General features: G+C 43.7%; 1 protein-coding gene and 2 long non-coding RNA genes across 3 annotated transcripts in view; 2 read left to right on the forward strand and 1 right to left on the reverse strand.

The window, feature by feature from the left end:
- MGAT5B (alpha-1,6-mannosylglycoprotein 6-beta-N-acetylglucosaminyltransferase B) overlaps positions 1–19,085 on the forward strand; it is a 184,709-nt gene that overhangs the window by 95,120 nt on the left and 70,504 nt on the right. The window contains exon 4 of the mRNA XM_082203627.1: positions 7,901–8,013. Coding sequence (XP_082059753.1) covers positions 7,901–8,013 — 113 coding nt within the window. The remainder of the gene's footprint in view (positions 1–7,900; positions 8,014–19,085) is intronic.
- LOC309522045 lies at positions 3,340–7,214 on the forward strand. Its single transcript, XR_014214817.1, has 2 exons — positions 3,340–4,229; positions 4,260–7,214. It is a non-coding gene; the product is annotated as an uncharacterized lncRNA (long non-coding RNA).
- Positions 5,437–10,035, reverse strand: LOC309521970. The gene is made up of 2 exons (XR_014214802.1): positions 9,804–10,035; positions 5,437–8,000 (listed from the first exon to the last, which is right to left on the reverse strand). It is a non-coding gene; the product is annotated as an uncharacterized lncRNA (long non-coding RNA).

The following is a 19,085-nucleotide window of genomic DNA, read 5'->3' on the forward strand; positions in this document are numbered from 1 at the left end:
AGCCACCTTTCCCACCACCACCACCTGAACAGAAATTTGCCCTGAAGTGTGCTCATTTTAAAATGTGCTTATCATGACATGTAGCTTGGCCCTTGGTGTAAGATCAGGTTAAATTCCAACAAGCATGTATGTCCCCTGTCTACATGGCCCCCTTATCTGCTCCCCCCATATGCCCCCCATTAAACAATTTGAAAGGGGTGAATAGGTTCTGAAATTGAAACTCACTCTAAATTGTGTTCAGTCATTTGTCTTAAAATATCACTTTTCGATAATTATGTGACAAAGATGCAAAGAAGCATGACAGAGACTATCTATGCCATTATCTTACTCCGATATAGCTTATGGGAGTGTAATATTCCATGAGCCTTCTTGGGCTCAAACTCTGAAGTCTGTTTCCACAGAAACATCCATAGCACATTTCACAGAAATTCTTGCGGAACAGCTAATGTGACACAACGTCCTCATTTGGAAGAAATGAAAGGAGCATTTGAGAGTGCGATAGCCAAACACTCATTTCTAAGTTAATACTTTTTGATAAAAGAGCAGCTGACAGTTAATGGAACTGGTAAAAACTCTCTGTGAGTAATAGACCCAATTGCCATCTGTAGTAAAATGCAGCCTTTTATTTGAGCTGTGGCAATTTTGTACCAGCTGGGAATCTTGACCATTAGGCCTCATTAGAAGTATAGCCCATTTTCCAGCTAAAAAGTCCCCCCAGAAGCCAATTCTGATTTCATCTGAATTAGCACTGATCATCAGAATACTAATAGGAAAGTTCATCTCCACTTAACTAGCTTGTTCAAGTGGCTTGCAGCGGAATACAAAGTCCTCATAATTTTCAAGAGATTATCCAAGAATGGAAGAGAAAAACAAAACAAATAGAAGACTGAACTGCAATAAGATTGGAGGCCTCTGGTGGCCCCACTGCAAGAAGTGTGGCGCTTCTGGTGGCCAGCTGCTCTACACAGCAGCTTATTCTTGCAGATGTTTAACTGGCCTCTTTTTCCTATAGCTGTCCAAATCCCTCAAAGCCAAACATTTAGCACTGTGCCTATGAAAGAAAAGGAACATGTTTCAAATAGGCATGCGAGCAGTGGGGTTTTTGGAGTGTACAGAATAATCCTAACAAGGGGCTGAGGAGAGATGCAGAAAGGCAGATTCACCGTCACATTCAGGGCCCTGTCAGCTCAACCTGGCCAGAAGGTGGGGGCGGGCGGGTTTATTTGGGTGGTTTCCACTATATTCCTGCTGTGGAATCACTCCCCCTGCACACACACCTGGTTCAGAAGCTGTCAGCACCCTGCAGCATTCTGTTTTGGGGCTTTCCACTGATTAGTGCTAGTGTTTGTTTATTACCCACCTGTGTAAAAATGAACAAATTGGCCCCACTCCTCTTTGCTTGCAGAAGGTGACAGAGAGGTATGCCACTGCACACACCTTCAACATGGAAGGGGGGGATACAATTGCTGCCTTACTCTCAAGTAGGCATGCATACCCTCCAACATTTCTCCGATGAAAATAGGGACATCCCATTCCATAATGAAAATTTTACAATATATACCCCACACACCTTACTGAGTTGTCCCAGCCACTCTGGGCAGCTTCCAACACATATAAAAACATAATAAAACAGTAAACATTTTTTAAAAAAATTCACTATACAGGATTGCCTTCAGATGGCTCGGGGGTCAGATATGCAGCTTTAGAATGAGCAGGGCTTTCACACTAAAGAGCTTGGGGTTGTTGTTTCACATGGCCCTTTTCTTGGGCCATGTTGTGCAGCATCCCATGTTATTTGAATTTGTTTCTTAACTGATGGACTGGCAGGACGTTAATAATACTAATAATTTACAGCAAAACCCTCTACATATCTCAGCTTTAAATCCCTTTGGGTTTGATGGGGCTAACACCCAGGCAAATGGGCAAAGAACTGCATCTTTAATTGCTTGCCAGATATAATTTACACCTTTCATAATCTTCCCTTGGAACAGCTCTAATATCCCAGTGGAGTCTTGCCCCATGATTTTAAATAGATTGGTGTCTTTTTAAAAAAAGTTCAGGATATGTAGTCGTCCCCCCCTCCCCTTGGAAGCACAAGGGGCCAATGGTGGGAGTCATAAACCATCTTGAAGGGGGGGGGAGAGAATGTGGATTGGTTACTGCAAGAGTGTGGCCTTTAAATCAAGAGCTGGAGCCAGGAAGGTTCATAAAACCAGAAGCAGGATTTTTTTTTTAGCCTTGAGAATTGAGGTACTTTAAATTCCAGCCTTCAGGTTCAGTGATCTGTTCAAGAACAAACATAACGCTTAAATAGAAGGGACCTGAAATCAGGACACATTTTCCTGCTGAGTTAACCCAGGACAGCCCTCCTAAAGTTTTGCTCATTTGTAATGACATTTTCCTGTATTTTAACATTCCAGAAATAGAAAAGGCTTACAATCATAATGCTGCGGGAGACAGGATCTGCTGCAATATTCACCTTCAGATACATCAATAGGAGTAGCAAAAGTAATACATTTTAATAGAAAATCTCAACAACATAACCTTGATTTCATTCTAATTGCCCTGTTGACCTGTTTCTCATGTATCAGGCTTCCCCAGCCTCGTACCCCAAATTGGACTACAGTTCTTGCCAGCCCCAGCCAGTGTGGCCATGGATCAGGAATGGTGGGAACTGTAGCCAAGAACATCTGGAGGTGATCACTTTGAGGAAGGCTGCCATGCATCTGGTCTAAGGTCTTCCCCTTGCTAAACAAATGTAGATCAAGTTCAGTCCCAGCGTTTTACCCACTACAGCTCACTGCATCCCATATACCAGGTATGAGGAGCCATTGGCCTTCCAGGTTCAACTTCCAACCATCCCTTTGAGTCCTTTACAGCAACTCTCTCCTTCTCACTAAGAGTGTTTTGCGCATTACACTTCAGCAGGCCCAGAACTGATACTGAAGGTATGCTCAACAGGGAGCTTTAGCTGACCCTGGTTCTCTAAAGAACACTACTTTTGATTGACACTGCTTGGGTTACCCTGCATAATGGCCTGTGTTGGCAATGCTGAGGACTGTTGTTTGTTTGAAGAACTGTCAGAGAACAGGTCTCTTTTTCAAGTTTAGTTTTAGGAGAGGGGCCCATAATAAGAGAATGCAGGGGCCCAGAAATTGCCTATCAACAGCAAACTGAGCTCACAGTCTTCCCCATTGTGGTGAGATGTATTGAATTATTATTTAAAATATAGAACTTACACACACACACACACACACACACACACACCAGATATACCTTTTTGGTGATGCATCCGTGGTCACCCTGGCCTGGCAAAATTCAGCATTTGACACTGCATCAGAAAAGGCAAAGGAAAAGTGCAAATTTCCTATTATTTTCATTGAGGTCTCATAAGCAACCTAAGCACACACTTGGATCACACGTTTGGAATCACAACTATGCTTTCTAAAAAAATGCATCTGCCACATGGGAGATGGCTTGAAACATTTCTGAATGCAACTCAGCTCCTTCTGCACTCAAGACAGCTGCGATGAACATATCAGTTGAAGGGCAAGGGCTGCAGAGTAATAGAGTTTTGAATTGCATTATTGCCCCGCCCCAACCCTTTAGATTCTACAGATAATAAGTGCAAGCCATTCAGTTGTCTTTGTCCTCTTTGTTCCTGAGAACAAAATGGACCCCCTGCTCTGCCTTCAGTAATGCAGCACTGGAGAAAGGAGAAGAGTAGCCTGCAGCTTCTGCTCCTGGGTGTAAGATGGACTCCATTATTACTAATAATTTAGCACACAACACAATCCACAAAGTGCTTTGCAATTGCTCAGCACTTTCCCCGTCAAAGCCGCTCTCTGAAGTAGCCAATTACTGGCCCTGCTTCCACAAATGGAGGAGCAAAAAACTGAGAGGTAGCTATTTGCCCAGGGAAACAATAGTTGAGTTGTTGTGGTTTCTTTAAAATCCTTATTTCCATAGTGCGAGGCTGGCATTTTAGACACCGGACCACACTGGCTCCTTATACTTACTCTGACGATAATAAGCATAACTTCAAGCCCATCCACCTCCATCCACACCACTGCACTAACCTTTCCCTGATATGTTATATGTGATTTATGCAGGACCCCATTCTGTCCATAAGCATAAGACTTTGATTTTAATGAGGTGCTCTGTAGAAAGGAGATGGCCAGCCTTTCAGCATTCGAGCCGATTTACCTTTGGGAGTTGTGCAGGTGCAGGTGGTGCTTTTCAGGTCCCTACAGCACAAGCTTTGCATCAAAGTTCCCACACCTGCACAATTGTTAATGGTACAGGGACCCTAAAGTTTACAGTCTGGCTATCTTGCTATAGATTCTAGAAGATGAGTCTTCTTCCTGGTGGCCTAAGCATTTCTAATGCAAAAAGGCTCATGCAACAGAAGTCATTCCCTTTAATGATCGACTCGTTCAGCCCATTCTTTAATCCAAAGGAACTGCATAGCATGCATGTAGCAAAAGCAACATACTGAAACGCTTTGGTGAATTAGAACGATGGACAGGCAGAAAAGTCTTTCCAGCAGGAAAGCTGCAGGCAGAACTGAGATTGGGAAGAAATTTGATTCAGATTGCACATAAAAGCAAACCTACCTAATTCGCCCTTTCTGGAACGGTACCAGAACCAAAACACAGCCATTCTTTGAAATTCACATTTCTCCAAAGGGTTGAAAATGTGAGTCCTATTTCTGGGCTGGTAAAGAATGGAGCTGTTAAGCAATTTATTGAATTTTTAAGAAAGCCCTACAGCTCACATATGCATTGCTGAATAGGCTCCATCCCATCATTTCAGAATGACTGACAGTGCAGCCCTATGTGCGTCTACTCAGAACTAAGTCCATTTGAGTCCAGTGGGACTCCTAGAGCTGAAGCCTTAATTATACAAATTAACAATTATCTTAATTATTCTCCTCCTTCCCAGAGTTGCGGCCATCATAGAGCAGCAGCTAGCTGTTGTTATCTGAGATTACACGAGTAAAAAAAATATGGTTGGTTTCTTGACAGTTAGAACATCTTCTTTGTGGCGATTGCTCAGTCATTACATTTGCCAAGATCGGTGTGCTATTTATTCAAAGATTAGATCTACTCTGGCAACACTGAAATGCAGAGCAGAAATGTCACCTGGCTGCTCTTTAATTATGAAGGAAGCATCCACCCCCTATTCGCCCGCTGAGAATGATAGATGCTGTTAAGTTCTCAAAGTATTCTTTTGTGCTGTTTAAACACTAAAAAGGCCTGTGCCACCTGAAAAGACCAACAAATATATTGCAGCCTGAGTTTTGTCAGCCAAAGCCACTTTAGCAGAAGCAATAATAATACTTCTCTTTTTGTAAGTGAAGCCAAGAGACCGAGTAATGCAAGGGACAGCAGAAGGAGGTGAACTGAGCACAAATGAATGCAAGACTCAGCGAAACCATAAGATCGTGTTTATTGTGACCCACTCCCAACCGGTTGTGCTTGTAAGCCCCTGAAGAGGCCAACTGCATGCTGTACAAAGCCAACCAAGATCTCTAAACCTACTAAAGGACATCTTGGATATAATACAAGCTCTAAAAATGAGGTTTCAGCTTTCCATCTCCCACTCTGCTCTTTGGTGCTTTTCTTTTTTAAATCTGGATTTATTTTCAGGTGGAATGAAGGAGATTTGGTAGTCTTTTTATTCATTTTTCAGCATTTTGCCTTAAGCAAGACTCCAAACTCCCAATAACCTTTGGAATGAATCAAGGACAGGCTGTTTGCTCAGGTTTCCAATAAGATACAAGTGTGACTGCTTTCTTCCCTGGGAGGTGTGAGAATCTGAATGTCATCATTGTACGAGAACAGGGATTGGGAATCTCAGGCCACAGGGGCCAATTGTAGCTTTCTAGGCCTTTCTGTCTGATCGTTGGAACTCTCCTCATCCTATACCCCATACTCAGCCCCACACCCTCTCCTGAGGCCACATCCTTGATGGGTCCTCCTTTGCCCCCTCCCCGAGTGCTTTTGCCTGGCTGGAATATGTCCTTGAACTCAGATTCATGCTTGCCTGGCTGTTGGAACTAGCCTACTGTACAAAGGTAACATTGACACCAATCGCTCCACCCACTGTTTGCCTCTGGCCTCGCCCACTACTGGCATGTGTGACTCCCGAAAGGTTGCCCAGATAGCAATGTGACCCACAGCCTGATAAATGTTTCCATATCCCTGCAGTAGAATGAGGTAGTGGAAGCTAAGCTGGCCCCTTCTTTATAGCAATGAATCTTTGCCAATTGATTATACCAGTAGCGGATCTGTCCAAGCTTCCTTCATGCAGATGCCTTTCGTTACTGCCGCAAATGGTTGTGGGTTGTTGTTTTTTGGCAGTTTAAAAACTTGGCAGGTGTAATTTCACTCCTTAGTTTATATTCCTAAAATGACTAAGAATCTCTTGGCAAGGTAATGTCCTTGGAAGTTAAAGTAAGGTTGGTGTTTTTTAATTACAAAAAAATGATAATGCAAGAACTTCAGTTCCCAGACAGAAGACATGCCTACACTAGTTGCCTTTTACAGCTGAGCTTTATATACGTGGCATCTGTAATGCACATCCGACCTGCTGAATCTACGCTGTAAGAAAAAGCTTCAATTTCAGAGAGAGTCAACTCTCCTTAGCCGTTCTTGGGGGATGGGGGTGGTGGCAAGTGGGGCCATTTCATACATTACAGAGGCAAACAGGGGTTTTAGTTATTTAAATATCACCACCACCACCACCACCACTGATTTATTAATTGCCTTCTAAGCAATCTCAGACTGATTTACTATTACTACTACTATTGCTACTACTACTAATTTATTATTTATATCCCGCCCATCTGGCTGAGTTTGCCCAGCCACTCTGGGCGGCTTCCAATAGAGTGTTAAAAACAATACAGCATTAAATATTAAAAACTTCCCTAAACAGGGCTGCATTCAGATGTCTTTTAAAGATAAGATAGCTGCTTATTTCCTTCAAATCTGATGGGAGGGCGTTCCACAGGGCAGGTGCCACTACTGAGAAGGCCCTCTATCTGGTTCCCTGTAACCTCACTTCTCGCAATGAGGGAACCGCCAGAAGGCCCTCGGTGCTGGATCTCAGTGTCTGGGCTGAACGATGGGGGTAGAGACGCTCCTTCAGGTATACAGGACCGAGGCCGTTTAGGGTTTTAAAGGTCCTAATTGAAAACTGTTAAAAACACCCCCCAAAAAACAAAAACCTGTATTTAAAACAAAACCCTACCAAGTGGACACTCATGGAAAAGACCCACTGGGAAAGCCTGTAGGAACAAAAATGTCTCCACATGTTTCTGGAAAGGGCAGGTAGTGGGTGCCTGTCATAGTTTGACAGGAATGCTATTCCATAGATCAGGGGCAGCCACACTGAAAGCTCTGCTCTAAGTTACTGTGCAGCAAGCTTCTGAGATCTTTGGTACTTGCAAGAGAAACATTCCCACAGACCACAGCAATCTACTGGGTGTATAAGGGCCTCCAATAGACCCCCTCAAGGGAGCTTCAAAGATGATAACACATCACACAAGAGCCCTTATAGAAGATCAGATCAGATTCCAGAAAGGGGGCACGTGTGTGTGTGTGTGTGTGTGTGTGTGTGTGTGTGTTTCAGTCTTTGCCTTTGGCACAGTTCTGCTGTTCCCTCAGTTTAAGGCTCTTGTTGCAAATGCTTTGAGGAAGTGCTGTGGGAGTTGTGGTCCATCATTCTCTCCCATGACATCCCTCTGGCTGCCAGAATGGCTGTCTTTGGCGATTGGCGCTGCACTTTCAAAGCACTGTTGTTTTGGGACAGAGGGACCTCTTCCTTCTTTCTGACAAGTCTGGATGCCTGACAAGAATGAATCAAAGTTTATATCTCTTTTTCACTTATTCTTCAGGTACCATCCAGCAGTTGGCTTGATGGAGAGGATCCAGGCGATTGCTCAGAACGTCTCGGACATTGCAATGAAGGTGGATCAGATTCTTCGCAACAGCCTCCTAAACGGAAAATGTAAGAAAACCAGCAGGCTCACCAAAAAGGATGATCTGAGAGTGTGACATCTTCTTATATATTTTTATCGAAATGTTACTGGGTACCATTGTATGCACACGCTCACATACATGTGTACAAGTTACAGTTTGTTTCACTTAGACTAGGGGGAATTAGCAATCTAGCAAGAAACCAGGGCTTAGAATCGAGGAATATTTGATTTATTACAAGAGAGAGAAATATTGATCGCTATGCAGGCCATTACATTCAATTGGACTAGCAATGTGTGGGTTAAATGAAAGGAGAGGATAGCTAGGACAACAGAGATAGCAGGGTAAAGGTAAAGGGACCCCTGACCATTAGGTCCAGTTGTAGCCAACTCTGGGGTTGTGGTGCTCATCTCGCTTTACTGGCCGAGGGAGCCGGCGTACAGCTTCCGGGTTATGTGGCCAGAATGACTAAGCAGCTTCTGGCGAACCAGAGCAGCGAACAGAAATACTGTTTACCTTCCCACTGGAGCGGTACCTATTTATCTACTTGCACTTTGATATGCTTTCGAACTGCTAGGTTGGCAGGAGCAGGGACCGAGCAACAGGAGCTCACCCTGTCGCGGGAATTCGAACTGCCGACCTTCTGATCGGCAAGTCCTAGGCTCTGTGGTTTAACCCACACCAAATCCAGTGAAGGAAAGGGCAATAGAAGTCAAGCAGACATGCAGTGAAGTTAGCCATTTTGGAGCTGGAGGTTAGAATCAAACAGGATTGGCTGGGAGCAGCCTGGGTCTTGGCAGAATCAGGGCAATAGAAATATAGAAGTAAGAGCTGAAAAAGAAAAATAGAGTGTGGATAGTGTATGAGAAGAGAGGGAGGGAGAGGAAAAAAATTCTTCAGTGGGAGATGCTTGTGGAACTACTTGGGTGGTCAGTTGTGGGAAGCGGGGGGCTAGCAGAGCAGTACAAGGTTTCCCCAAGCAGAGGCTGCATGTTCCTTTAGGTCCCTAACTAAACATATGGCATAATCGCAGAAATGGAAATGAGGTGTGGGACACTGGGAAGGAGGTGATAGGAAGAGGAGTGAAGCTGATGTAGGAATGGGGCAATCTGGAGTGGAACAGTCTAGTCCAGGCGTAGGCAAACTCGGCCCTCCAAAAGGTTTGGGACTACAACTCCCATCATCCCTGACCACTGGTCCTGTTAGCTAGGGGTGATGGGAGTTGTAGTCCCAAAACATCTGGAGGGCTGAGTTTGCCTATGTCTGGTGTAGTCGATCAGAAGACCCACAAGGACTAGAAGAAGCCCAAGGACTGGAAATGCAAATTATTACAGGTTCTGAAAGAGTTTATCTAGAACAAAGGGGCAGGGAACTGATCTAGAGAAGAATACTTAGAGAAAATCCAAAAGTTTGTATCAGTTGGATTCAAGCCTCCTACTACAAGGAGTGAAGGCAAAGGTATGTGGAGTGCAAATGGAGTAGTGGGTGCAGATACTTGCTGCAGGATCCTGAGTTATGCCAATGCATGCTAATGTTTCTCCTGGTGTATTTAGGCATGCAGCGTCCTTTATTACATCAGCCCTACTGTCCAACCAGTAAGCTGTGGCTCTTTCCACAGTGCAATTGCAGGTCAGTGAAAGAAGCCAAAACAAAATCAAACCCAACTGGAAAGTACAAAACATCAAGTTGGGATGAACAAAATGCAGAGCTTGAAGTTATGCAAACACTTAATCCATAAAACACATCGTATAACCACACAGATTAAAAGCAACAACCTATAAGCCACTCCAAAATAAATCCGCACAATAATCGGCTACATACCTGCCAGGTGGGGGATTATCAAGAGGACAAGAAGGATGCTTCCACTGAGCCATCTGGCAGCAAAATGAATAATTGCTCAACACTGGAAAGTCTGCCCTTCTCCAGGCACAGAAAATGGGGTGAAAGACCACCTGTAACTAGCAGCCCATGGGAAACTTCTACTCTGTGAACTAGATAAAAAGCCAAGCTTCCCAGGGATTTGGAGTGTATTTTTGGAACTCGTCCCTGAGTAATACCCACAACTGGAAGCAGTAGGAGGCATGTTGCAGTGATGGAAACTTCCATAACTTAATAGATCTTAATCTGTGACAAGAGCAGACACACATTTATCCCAACCCTTATCTTCTTATCTGAGCATGCAATCATGAGCACCATATAACATGCTAACTCACTGAATGTCAGAGATGAAAATGCTGTAGCTGGAGAAAAAAAAAAGAGGAATAAGATTGGAGGAAGGGAAGCTGGGAGAGGGAAGGGTGAGTCAGGGACTGTACAGGGGTACCTCGGGTTAAGTACTTAATTCGTTCCAGAGGTCCGTTCTTAACCTGAAACTGTTCTTAACCTGAAGCACCACTTTAGCTAATGGGGCCTCCTGCTGCTGCCTCGCCACCGGACCACGATTTCTGTTCTCATCCTGAAGCAAAGTTCTTAACCTGAAGCACTATTTCTGGGTTAGCGGGGTGTGTAACCTGAAGCGTATGTAACCTGAGGTACCACTGTACTGTTCTATTGCAATAATGTGAAAACCCCAATGAACTATGGATAACAAATGCAATTCTCTCTCTCCTCTCTCTCTCTCTCTCTCTCTCTCTCTCTCTCTCTCCACACACATACACACCCCAGCATATAAAACAAACAACCACTGGTGGCCTTCTTAGGGTACTCAGTATGAGTAACTTCCTTCATAACACGTATTCATGTATAACCGATAACCATATGCATTTGACTGTTTCTGTTTTCCTCAGCGGTCTATTGTAATTTTAATAGTACCAATAACTCTTCTGTAACCCCTGGGGTACATATAAGTGTAAACCAAACCTTTCAGTCATACTCCTTGTTAGCCTTTAGGTAAATTTTTGTTTGCAGTGCTATCTTTTTTGCAGAGGAAATTGGCATGTGAGCATATAAATAAGCCTCTTAATGTGTGGTCTGCTTTGCCCTGGTAAAGAATACTATACAGTATTCAGTATTAAGTGGACACACCACTGACTGCTTAGTGATCCACGGTATTTGGCAAATTGGCCTGAAAAGCATGATGACATTTCTTTCAAAACAAATGTGCAGGATGTGAATTGGGACTAAAGATAGATACCTTTATCCTTGGGACATCACAGGAAGCCAGCTGTGCAGATTGCACAGGCTGGCCTCATCCACTGCTGTTCTCAATCAGCTGTATGGATGTGAAACATGACATGTGTCTGTACCATAGGGATCAGAGGCAGCCCAGTGGATTCAGGGCAATTTGCACATGACCCCAGAATCTTTTCCTTTCATCCTCAGCCTGCTTCTAACATCCTTTATTCTGATATGTCTGAAATTGAGAACAGAAATGGACGAAGCCATTTGGCTCCACCCTGGATAAGTTGGGCAGGACTGAAATTGAAATTCTATCCATCAAATCTGTCATTTCTGTGAGCAGGGCTCCTTCTAGAATGGGAGCTTTGTGCACACTTTAAAGGACATTTGAAACATATTCTTTCCCCTTAAAAGAATTCGTGTGTGTGTGTGTGTGTGTTTATTAAGGTTTTTTGTGTTACAAAGCAAACAGATGAGCCGAGAGAGGTACATATATTGTCTCCACTTTCAATTATGCTAGGCAATAGAATGAAAGAACAATACCCACCATCCCTCTCTCCCGTCTCCCCCCATCTCCTCGTCCCTAACTGCAAGATGTCTATGACAAAATGTCTCTCACCAAACATAAACAATCTTGTCATTGTAGTTAAGCCCTCACAGAGTTATGGTTCCCAAAAACTTTATGACTTAATCTACAGTGCCCAGAGTTCTTTGGGGGGGGGCTATGTGTGCTTCAAATGTGCTTTAAAGGTATAGTATGTATGCAGCCTCAGAAGGTTTGTCAGTCTCTCGTTGATTGCCCTTGATATATGCTACACCCGGCAAAAGGTTCCTTCACAGAGGAAGAGGCATTGTCTGGTTCTGCTCTGATCCTAACAGGAAGCTAGGGAGCATAACATGGACAGAAAAGGGTTATATATCCCCTGCCCCTCTCCATTACCCCTCACCTCATCTAAACAGGTTAGCTGATCTTGTGTCAAAATTTACATGGCCCAGTCCTCTGCTTGAAAGGCTGTCAAAGTGAGGCTTTATAGTTATTTGTTTGTGGTGTTTCAGAGATGCCAGCTTTTCCAGCTTATTGCGACGCCCAGACATCACATACACGACATTGTGAGGAGCCAGGGGGTGGAGCCGAACACCCTCTGAAAATTGAGGGTGCCCGGCTCCCTCAAAAATTACATTGGGGAAACTGCCTTGGCCCCTAAGAGTCAGCGCCTATGTGGTGTTTGTGCCTCAGCATTTAACCAAGAAAAAAGCAGTAGAAAGTCCCTTCCCACAGGCTCACATTCTAAGAAGACATGGAACATGAGGAAAAAGGAATGGGAGGAAGGAGGGGAAAGCAAGCTCCAGCAGAAGTCCTGCCCAGTTTAAAGAAGGGAGAACAGGGGCCTCGAAATTGCCCATCAACAGTTAATACTTTTGGTAGCACATAGGTCACCTGGTCACAGTCTCCCCCATTATGACGAGATGTATGGTGTTTCCCTTTAAATTATAGCAATTATTTCTAAATTTTCATGAAGACATATAAAATCAGCATATGCAAATGTAACGCAAACCTCTATCCCTTTTGTCTACCTTTCTTGGTGGTGTGTTTCCTCTTTTCTGGCAATGCCGAAATGACCAGCCTAAAATGGGTCATTGGGCTTCACGCGCACACATTTGTAGGCAATGTTTTGAGACTTGGTATCTTCATTACATTTGTAGGTAGTTGTTTGAGACCTGGTATTTGTTGTGTTTTCCAAATGCACAAGCAAACTGCACCTGACCATTCCTGCTGCAGAAAGCAAGCACCCTCAGGTACCGTGTTTGTCACATGCAGGGCTGGGAGGGTTAGGTTTCTGCCCATGCCCCTGTCTTGGTTGCATTCTCTCTAGCAGCTTTCTCTAAAAGTGCTCCCGGCCATTTATTTCCCCTCATACATCATAAGATAAACAACCGATGGCATCGTTCCACTGCTGCCCCTCTCCTGCACTACAAGAAGTGAGCTGTACCTCTCCTCATCTTTCTTCCTACCACATTGTTAAAAACAGGTGAAACTGATTCATTGGGATTTGCACATTCAGTTCTCTTCGGCAGCTTAGGGAAGGAGTTGGGGAGGGTGTGGGGAGAGAGAAGAACTCTTTAATGCTGGCCTCTCGTGACTCTTCGGGAAAGGAAGAGTTAATGTCTGCAAAGCACTTGGTGAGCTGAGCACACCATACATCATTAGCAGAAAAGCTAACAGTCAGAGAGCTGCAACGCTGGTACCTAAGTCAGCAGCAGTAGCAGCACACTGCAGGGAAAAAATGTGTTCCTATGGCAGCGCACATCCATTGTGGGGGCGCTTGTCTGCACTTCCCACTTCAACACCCCTTCTTGGCGTGTGACACAACTAACACCCACCCCCTTTTCCAGTGGGTTAATGTGCTAAGAAGGGGATTACTGAGGAAATCACTTTAATCATGCAACAATGATGTGTTTGTTTCCTACTAATCCACCAAAGAAAATAATCCCCAACAGACACCATTAAAAATGCTTGCCTTGAATCCCACAACGACCCATAAACCTCTCCTTTGAAAGCTTGATTTATCCACCTTTTTGTGTTTGTTTCCCATCTTCCCCATTGCTCACAACTCTCCCCTTTCTCCTGCTGCAGGATGGGTTTTGAAGCTGAATTTAATGATGCTATGATTTTACCTAGGGGCAAAGATTCCCATGGAGTCTGCCATTCTTGTTTGCCATGGCTGGCTTAAAAAAAATTAAATAAGTTGGAAGCTGACACGGAAGTGGGCAATTGTCGTAGAATGGCTACAGAGCTCCGTTATTAGCCTATGGGTTGTCAAGCCAGAGGACTAGCAATAGTCGCAAGCTGGGCCTTACACCAGAGCTTCATTTGCACATGCACACACACATGGAACTAGCACTGGAGGCAAGTTAAAAATGGGTGCTCACTTTTTAAACATTTACACTACTAAAATTCAAAGTTCTTTAAGTGGTCTCTGTGAAGCCCCATAGCATGGCCACCCTGACTGCCGCCTCAGAGACATCATTGAAAATGTCTCTTCCTTTCTTGGTCCTTTAGGAGCGTTGCCATTTCCTCTCCCCTTAGTTTTGTCCAATGGCCCCTGACCATTAGGTCCAGTCGTGGCCGACTCTGGGGTTGCGGTGCTCATCTCGCTTTATTGGCCGAGGGAGCCGGCGTATAGCTTCCGGGTCATGTGGCCAGCATGACTAAGCCGCTTCTGGTGAACCAGAGCAGCACACGGAAATGCCGTTTACCTTCCTGCTGGAGTACTACCTATTTATCTACTTGCACTGGTGTGCTTTCGAACTGCTAGGTTGGCAGGAGCATCTGGCCGGAAGCACCAGGTTCCCCATTCCTGTTCAACTTCTTGGACAGTCACTTGGTTGATTTCCATTCAGCCTACAAATGAAACCTTCCGTACCTTTAAAAAAATGTATTCATGGCCTTAGACTCAGTAATACACTGCCTGGAATTCCAGCTGAGTCACTTTCTTCTCATATAGATATACTAGCAATTCTGATTGCATTTACTGAATGCAAGAAATATTTTGGGGTGGGGTGTTAAAAAGAAACTCTGGTGTTTTTAATGATTAAACGGTTCAACTTGCAGTGCTTTGAATGTTTTACAAATACTGTCTGATGATGCACTTGTAGCTCACACTGTTACCCCCAGGACTCTTTCTTTTGAAAGATTTTTGTAAGTGGGGGCAACTTTTGCTCTGAGGCTGGCTGCCTCACCTTCTTACCGATATCTTTGGACTGTAGGGCGGCCGCTTGCTTTAAGCTGTGCCCCCCGCTAGTCCTCTCAGTTGCTTTGTAGCCACTTCTGCTGCTCTGTGTGTCATATCAAAGGCATGCTCAAGGACTAAACCAATCTCTCATGCAAACCTGGATCTCTGCCTGCCTGATCTCATGCCACACACTACGCAGTTTTTAGTGATTCACTCAGCTCCCCAAATGCACAAGTTTGTGCCAACAGCTTGAAAGCAATCGCTATTTCATCCACTATCCATGCTTTCTCTTTCATTCTGAGTTCTAATAAAGAATCTGCAGCTTTCATGCTTAATATTTCTTCTGAGTGTGCTTCAGATTCAATATTTCAAATCCAGACATGGCCATTTATTATTTGCATTGTCATCAAACTGAAAAGTATTAAATACCCCTCTTGCTTATTCACCTGCCTTATGAATAAATAGTGTTGGATAAAATCTCTCACCTATTTCAATTGACCCACTTGCAATGCAGTGCTGTACAACTCAAATCCTTGTCTGCGTCTTCTTGAGTCGTCACAGCATTTCCTTCCCACAGCATAATTCTTAGAGATTTTCTCTTGTCCATTTTTTTTTTTTTGGGGGGGAGGCGCATTCTGTTTTACCATGTTTAAACAAGGCCTAAATTCATGAAAGGATAATTTCTCATTTGCCATTGTCTCCATCTTCCTTCTATCCCCCTATTGCAGGGATGGGTGACCTGTAGCCCTCCAGTTCTTGTTGGACTCCAACTCCCTTTATCCCAAGCCAGCAATAGTCACCAGTGGTCAAGGAAGATGGCAGCTGAAGTTCAACAACATTCAGAGGCCCACAGGTCCTCCACCCTCAGCTCGACTGCCTGCCCTATGTAGGCTCCTCAGGGCAGGGACCTGTCTTTTAGTTGTAAAGTGCCGTGCACATTAAGGGTGCTATATAAACAGATCTGGCCCAAAACAGTTTGGCCCCTGAGGTGAACCACAAAATTCCCTGTTTCCGGCCAGGGAAGAAGGGGTGAGTGTAGATCTACATTGGGAATAAAGGGGAACTAAAGATCTACACTGGGAACAAAGGTGGGAGGCGACCAGCAAAACCTTCTCTTCACCAAAAGGCTGCTGTAAATGTGTTTTGGCTGCCAAGGAGGCGGCAAATCCAGCCTCCAAGGAGTGTGCTGCAGCTGTGGCTGCCATTGCAGTGGCGATGGCAGCAGGCAATGCATTTTTTGGAGGCCAGATCTGCTGCCCCTGTGGATTCTGCCTCCCAAGGCAGTTGCCTTACCTTGCCTTATCGGTGGGTCAGCCCTGTAGATAAAATAAAAATGTTTTACCTCCTCCTGACACTGTGTAATATTTGCTGCTGAACATTCTGTAGGATGATGCAATAGGAAGCTGAAGTGTGGACAACACCCATGTTGAAAATGAAGCTTTTGCCTTCCTGGATCAAAGACTAAATCTTTTGAAATTGCAAATGGATTTCATTATGATGATTAATGTGGCAGATACAAGAGCATTTTATGACCGGTTGTCTCACTGTGCTCTCCTGCTGTGACCCTAAAGTATTAAATATTGACTCTCTTGCTCATCTTTCTTTGTCCAGCTGTGGCTCAATGTGCCAAATGGCTTTTTCTGCCACCTCTCTCCCTGACACCCAAAGAGGTCCAAGGGAGTCAATAAAATATTGCCTGTTCCTGCTCTAATATCAATGTTTAATGTTTGTCTTTAATCTGCAGCTATGGTTCCTAATGAAGAATTGGGGTACCAAAGGACTTTGTTTAACTTTAAGGGCATGAATAATTGCCTAGGCTTCTGCAATTTGTTCTTGAAAACAAATGGAGCATGTTATAAATAGTTTATAGCACCCTCACTGGCCAGCTCCTTTTAGCTTTCCCCATGTATGAATAATGGATTATTATCCCAAACTGGGCTTGGCCAGTGCTACAGATTAAGTGCCTAGGCAGTAGCAGCTCCTTTTTTTTAAAACTACAGGTCATCTGGCACCAGGGGTCAACATCGTTGCACAACTGTTAAAGCCCAACCCTAACTCAGGGTCCCTCTGCCAACCCCTGGAGCCTCTTGGTTCTGCTGTTCCTTCCTTTGTTGTTGCTGCCTCTTCACTTGGTCCATTCACTGGTTTGTACACCACCGATACAATGGTCTCTAGAACGTTGTTCACTGGGGAATGGATACCCCTGTCCCACAGGGATGTTGTGGATATACAGCCTGAAGATGAATAATGGCCTTCTGGTTCCTGGGGGTTAAAACACGAGTAAGCAAGTTTTTACTCGAACTGTTGGGCATGGTGTTTGGGTGTTTATTTCAAAGACAGAACTCCATGCTTTACTTCTGAGTTTCTCTGAAAGGCCTTTGTGCCTGTAGGTGTTGCTATTGTTTGTCTCATTAGATGGCTCTGCACTTGACTGATTGCCTGCACAATTTTCTGCCGCAATTTGAAAATGTCTATATTTTGAAGGGCTTTCATGTGCTCCTTTAGAGTCACGCACATGCCTCATTAGGCACAATTGGGGGGGGGGCATTGACTGGAGGCAAAATGCCGGCCAACCATTAGCATGCGCTGTAATCTGAGAAGAAATGTAAGACCATACAATAGAGATACAATAGAGCCACGCCAAGAAACACTTATTTTTTACTTCCATTTTGCTTTCATTATCATAGGAAATTGAAGTGTAGCATATATATGTTTTGGTTTTTCCCAACTGCCCCCTTCCAATGTCATCATTCCTTGGTTAGGTTATGAACAACATATAAAAACATAATAAAACACCAAACATTAATAGTAACAATCTGATCCAATATAAAAGCCGCAATAACTAAAATAGACAACTTATATCAAACAAAGCAACATTCAACAATACATCAGTATCTAATAGTAAACAGTAAAATTAAACATCAACAAATAATAATTAAACAGTTCACACTTATCAACCACAATAAATAATAATAATAATAATAATAATAATAATAATAATAATAATAATTTATTTGTACCCCGCCCATCTGGCTGGGTTTCCCCAGCCACTCTGGGCGGCTTCCACGGAAACCCAAAAACACTAAAATATCATACATTAAAAGCTTCCCTGAATAGGGCCGCCTTAAGATGTCTTCTGAATGTCAGGTAGTTGTCCATCACCTTGACATCCAATGGGTAAAGAATTACCAATCTACAATCAATAAAAATAACAGCAAATAACAATGCATAAAATACCACAAAACATACAAACCATGTAAAAGGATCAAATTGAGAAACAGACACACAACTTATAAAACTATTTTTAAAAAATATCCCCGAACTTCCCTTCCCAACTGCTGAGTTGTTGTTGTTGTTGTTGTTGTTGTTGTTGTTGTTGTTGTTGTTGCTGCTGCTGCTGCTGCTGCTGCTGCAATATATATATATATATATGAGAGGGCTAGATGAGGCTCATCAATCTGGGAACATAGCCCTTCTAGGAAACGGAAAACTCTGAACCTAAACACCTGCTGCCTTGCGGCTATAATCGTTTATGAGAATGGCTTTGGGAGTAAACCTTGAGGAAAAATCTGTACCTACTGTCTTGTGGGACATGTTTGGGAGAAGAAAAGGCTAAGGAGTAAACCCTACGCAAATCCGGAGTGGAGTCCCTAAAATGGTTGGGTGGTGCCTTGTATGCCTCCTTCCAGCAACTCCTGCAGCCAAGCTGGTGCCCAATGTATTGCTCTGCTTTCCTTTGCAGCACATCAGTGAGGCTGAGGCAGGAGGTCTGGTTGTGTGAGTGGCTCAGGACCTTCATGCACACTGTCCAGGCTTGCACTCCGGAGAGGTTACTTGAGTGCTGCTAATGCAGCAAAAACAACGCAGGAGTCAGCAGTTATAAGTTACCAGTCTCTGCAGCCATAACATGCCCTGTGATTCTCCAGCAGTTTGGCTTGAGACAGGCAGATGCCAACAATATGAGGTTTTTGTGATGATATATTGCAATTCTGTGGCATTTTGATGGACCATGATATATTTTGATGCTTAATGTGTCATTTTCTTTTGTGGTTCTTGGTCATTTTAGTTATGTACATTGTTTAGTGATATTTATTTAACTGTGTTACTTAAAATGTGGAATTATTAGTATTAGTAATCATTGCTTGGTTTTGACTGAGGAATTCGTATTGTCTTTCCTATATTGATTGTTTTTGTAAAGTGCTTAGAGACTTCTGTTGAAATAGGAAGTGGCATATAAATTAGCAGTTTAATA

The sequence above is a fragment of the Podarcis vaucheri genome (genome assembly GCF_965113315.1).
Source record: "Podarcis vaucheri genome assembly, chromosome: 2".
In the NCBI taxonomy this organism is placed as follows: domain Eukaryota; kingdom Metazoa; phylum Chordata; class Lepidosauria; order Squamata; family Lacertidae; genus Podarcis; species Podarcis vaucheri.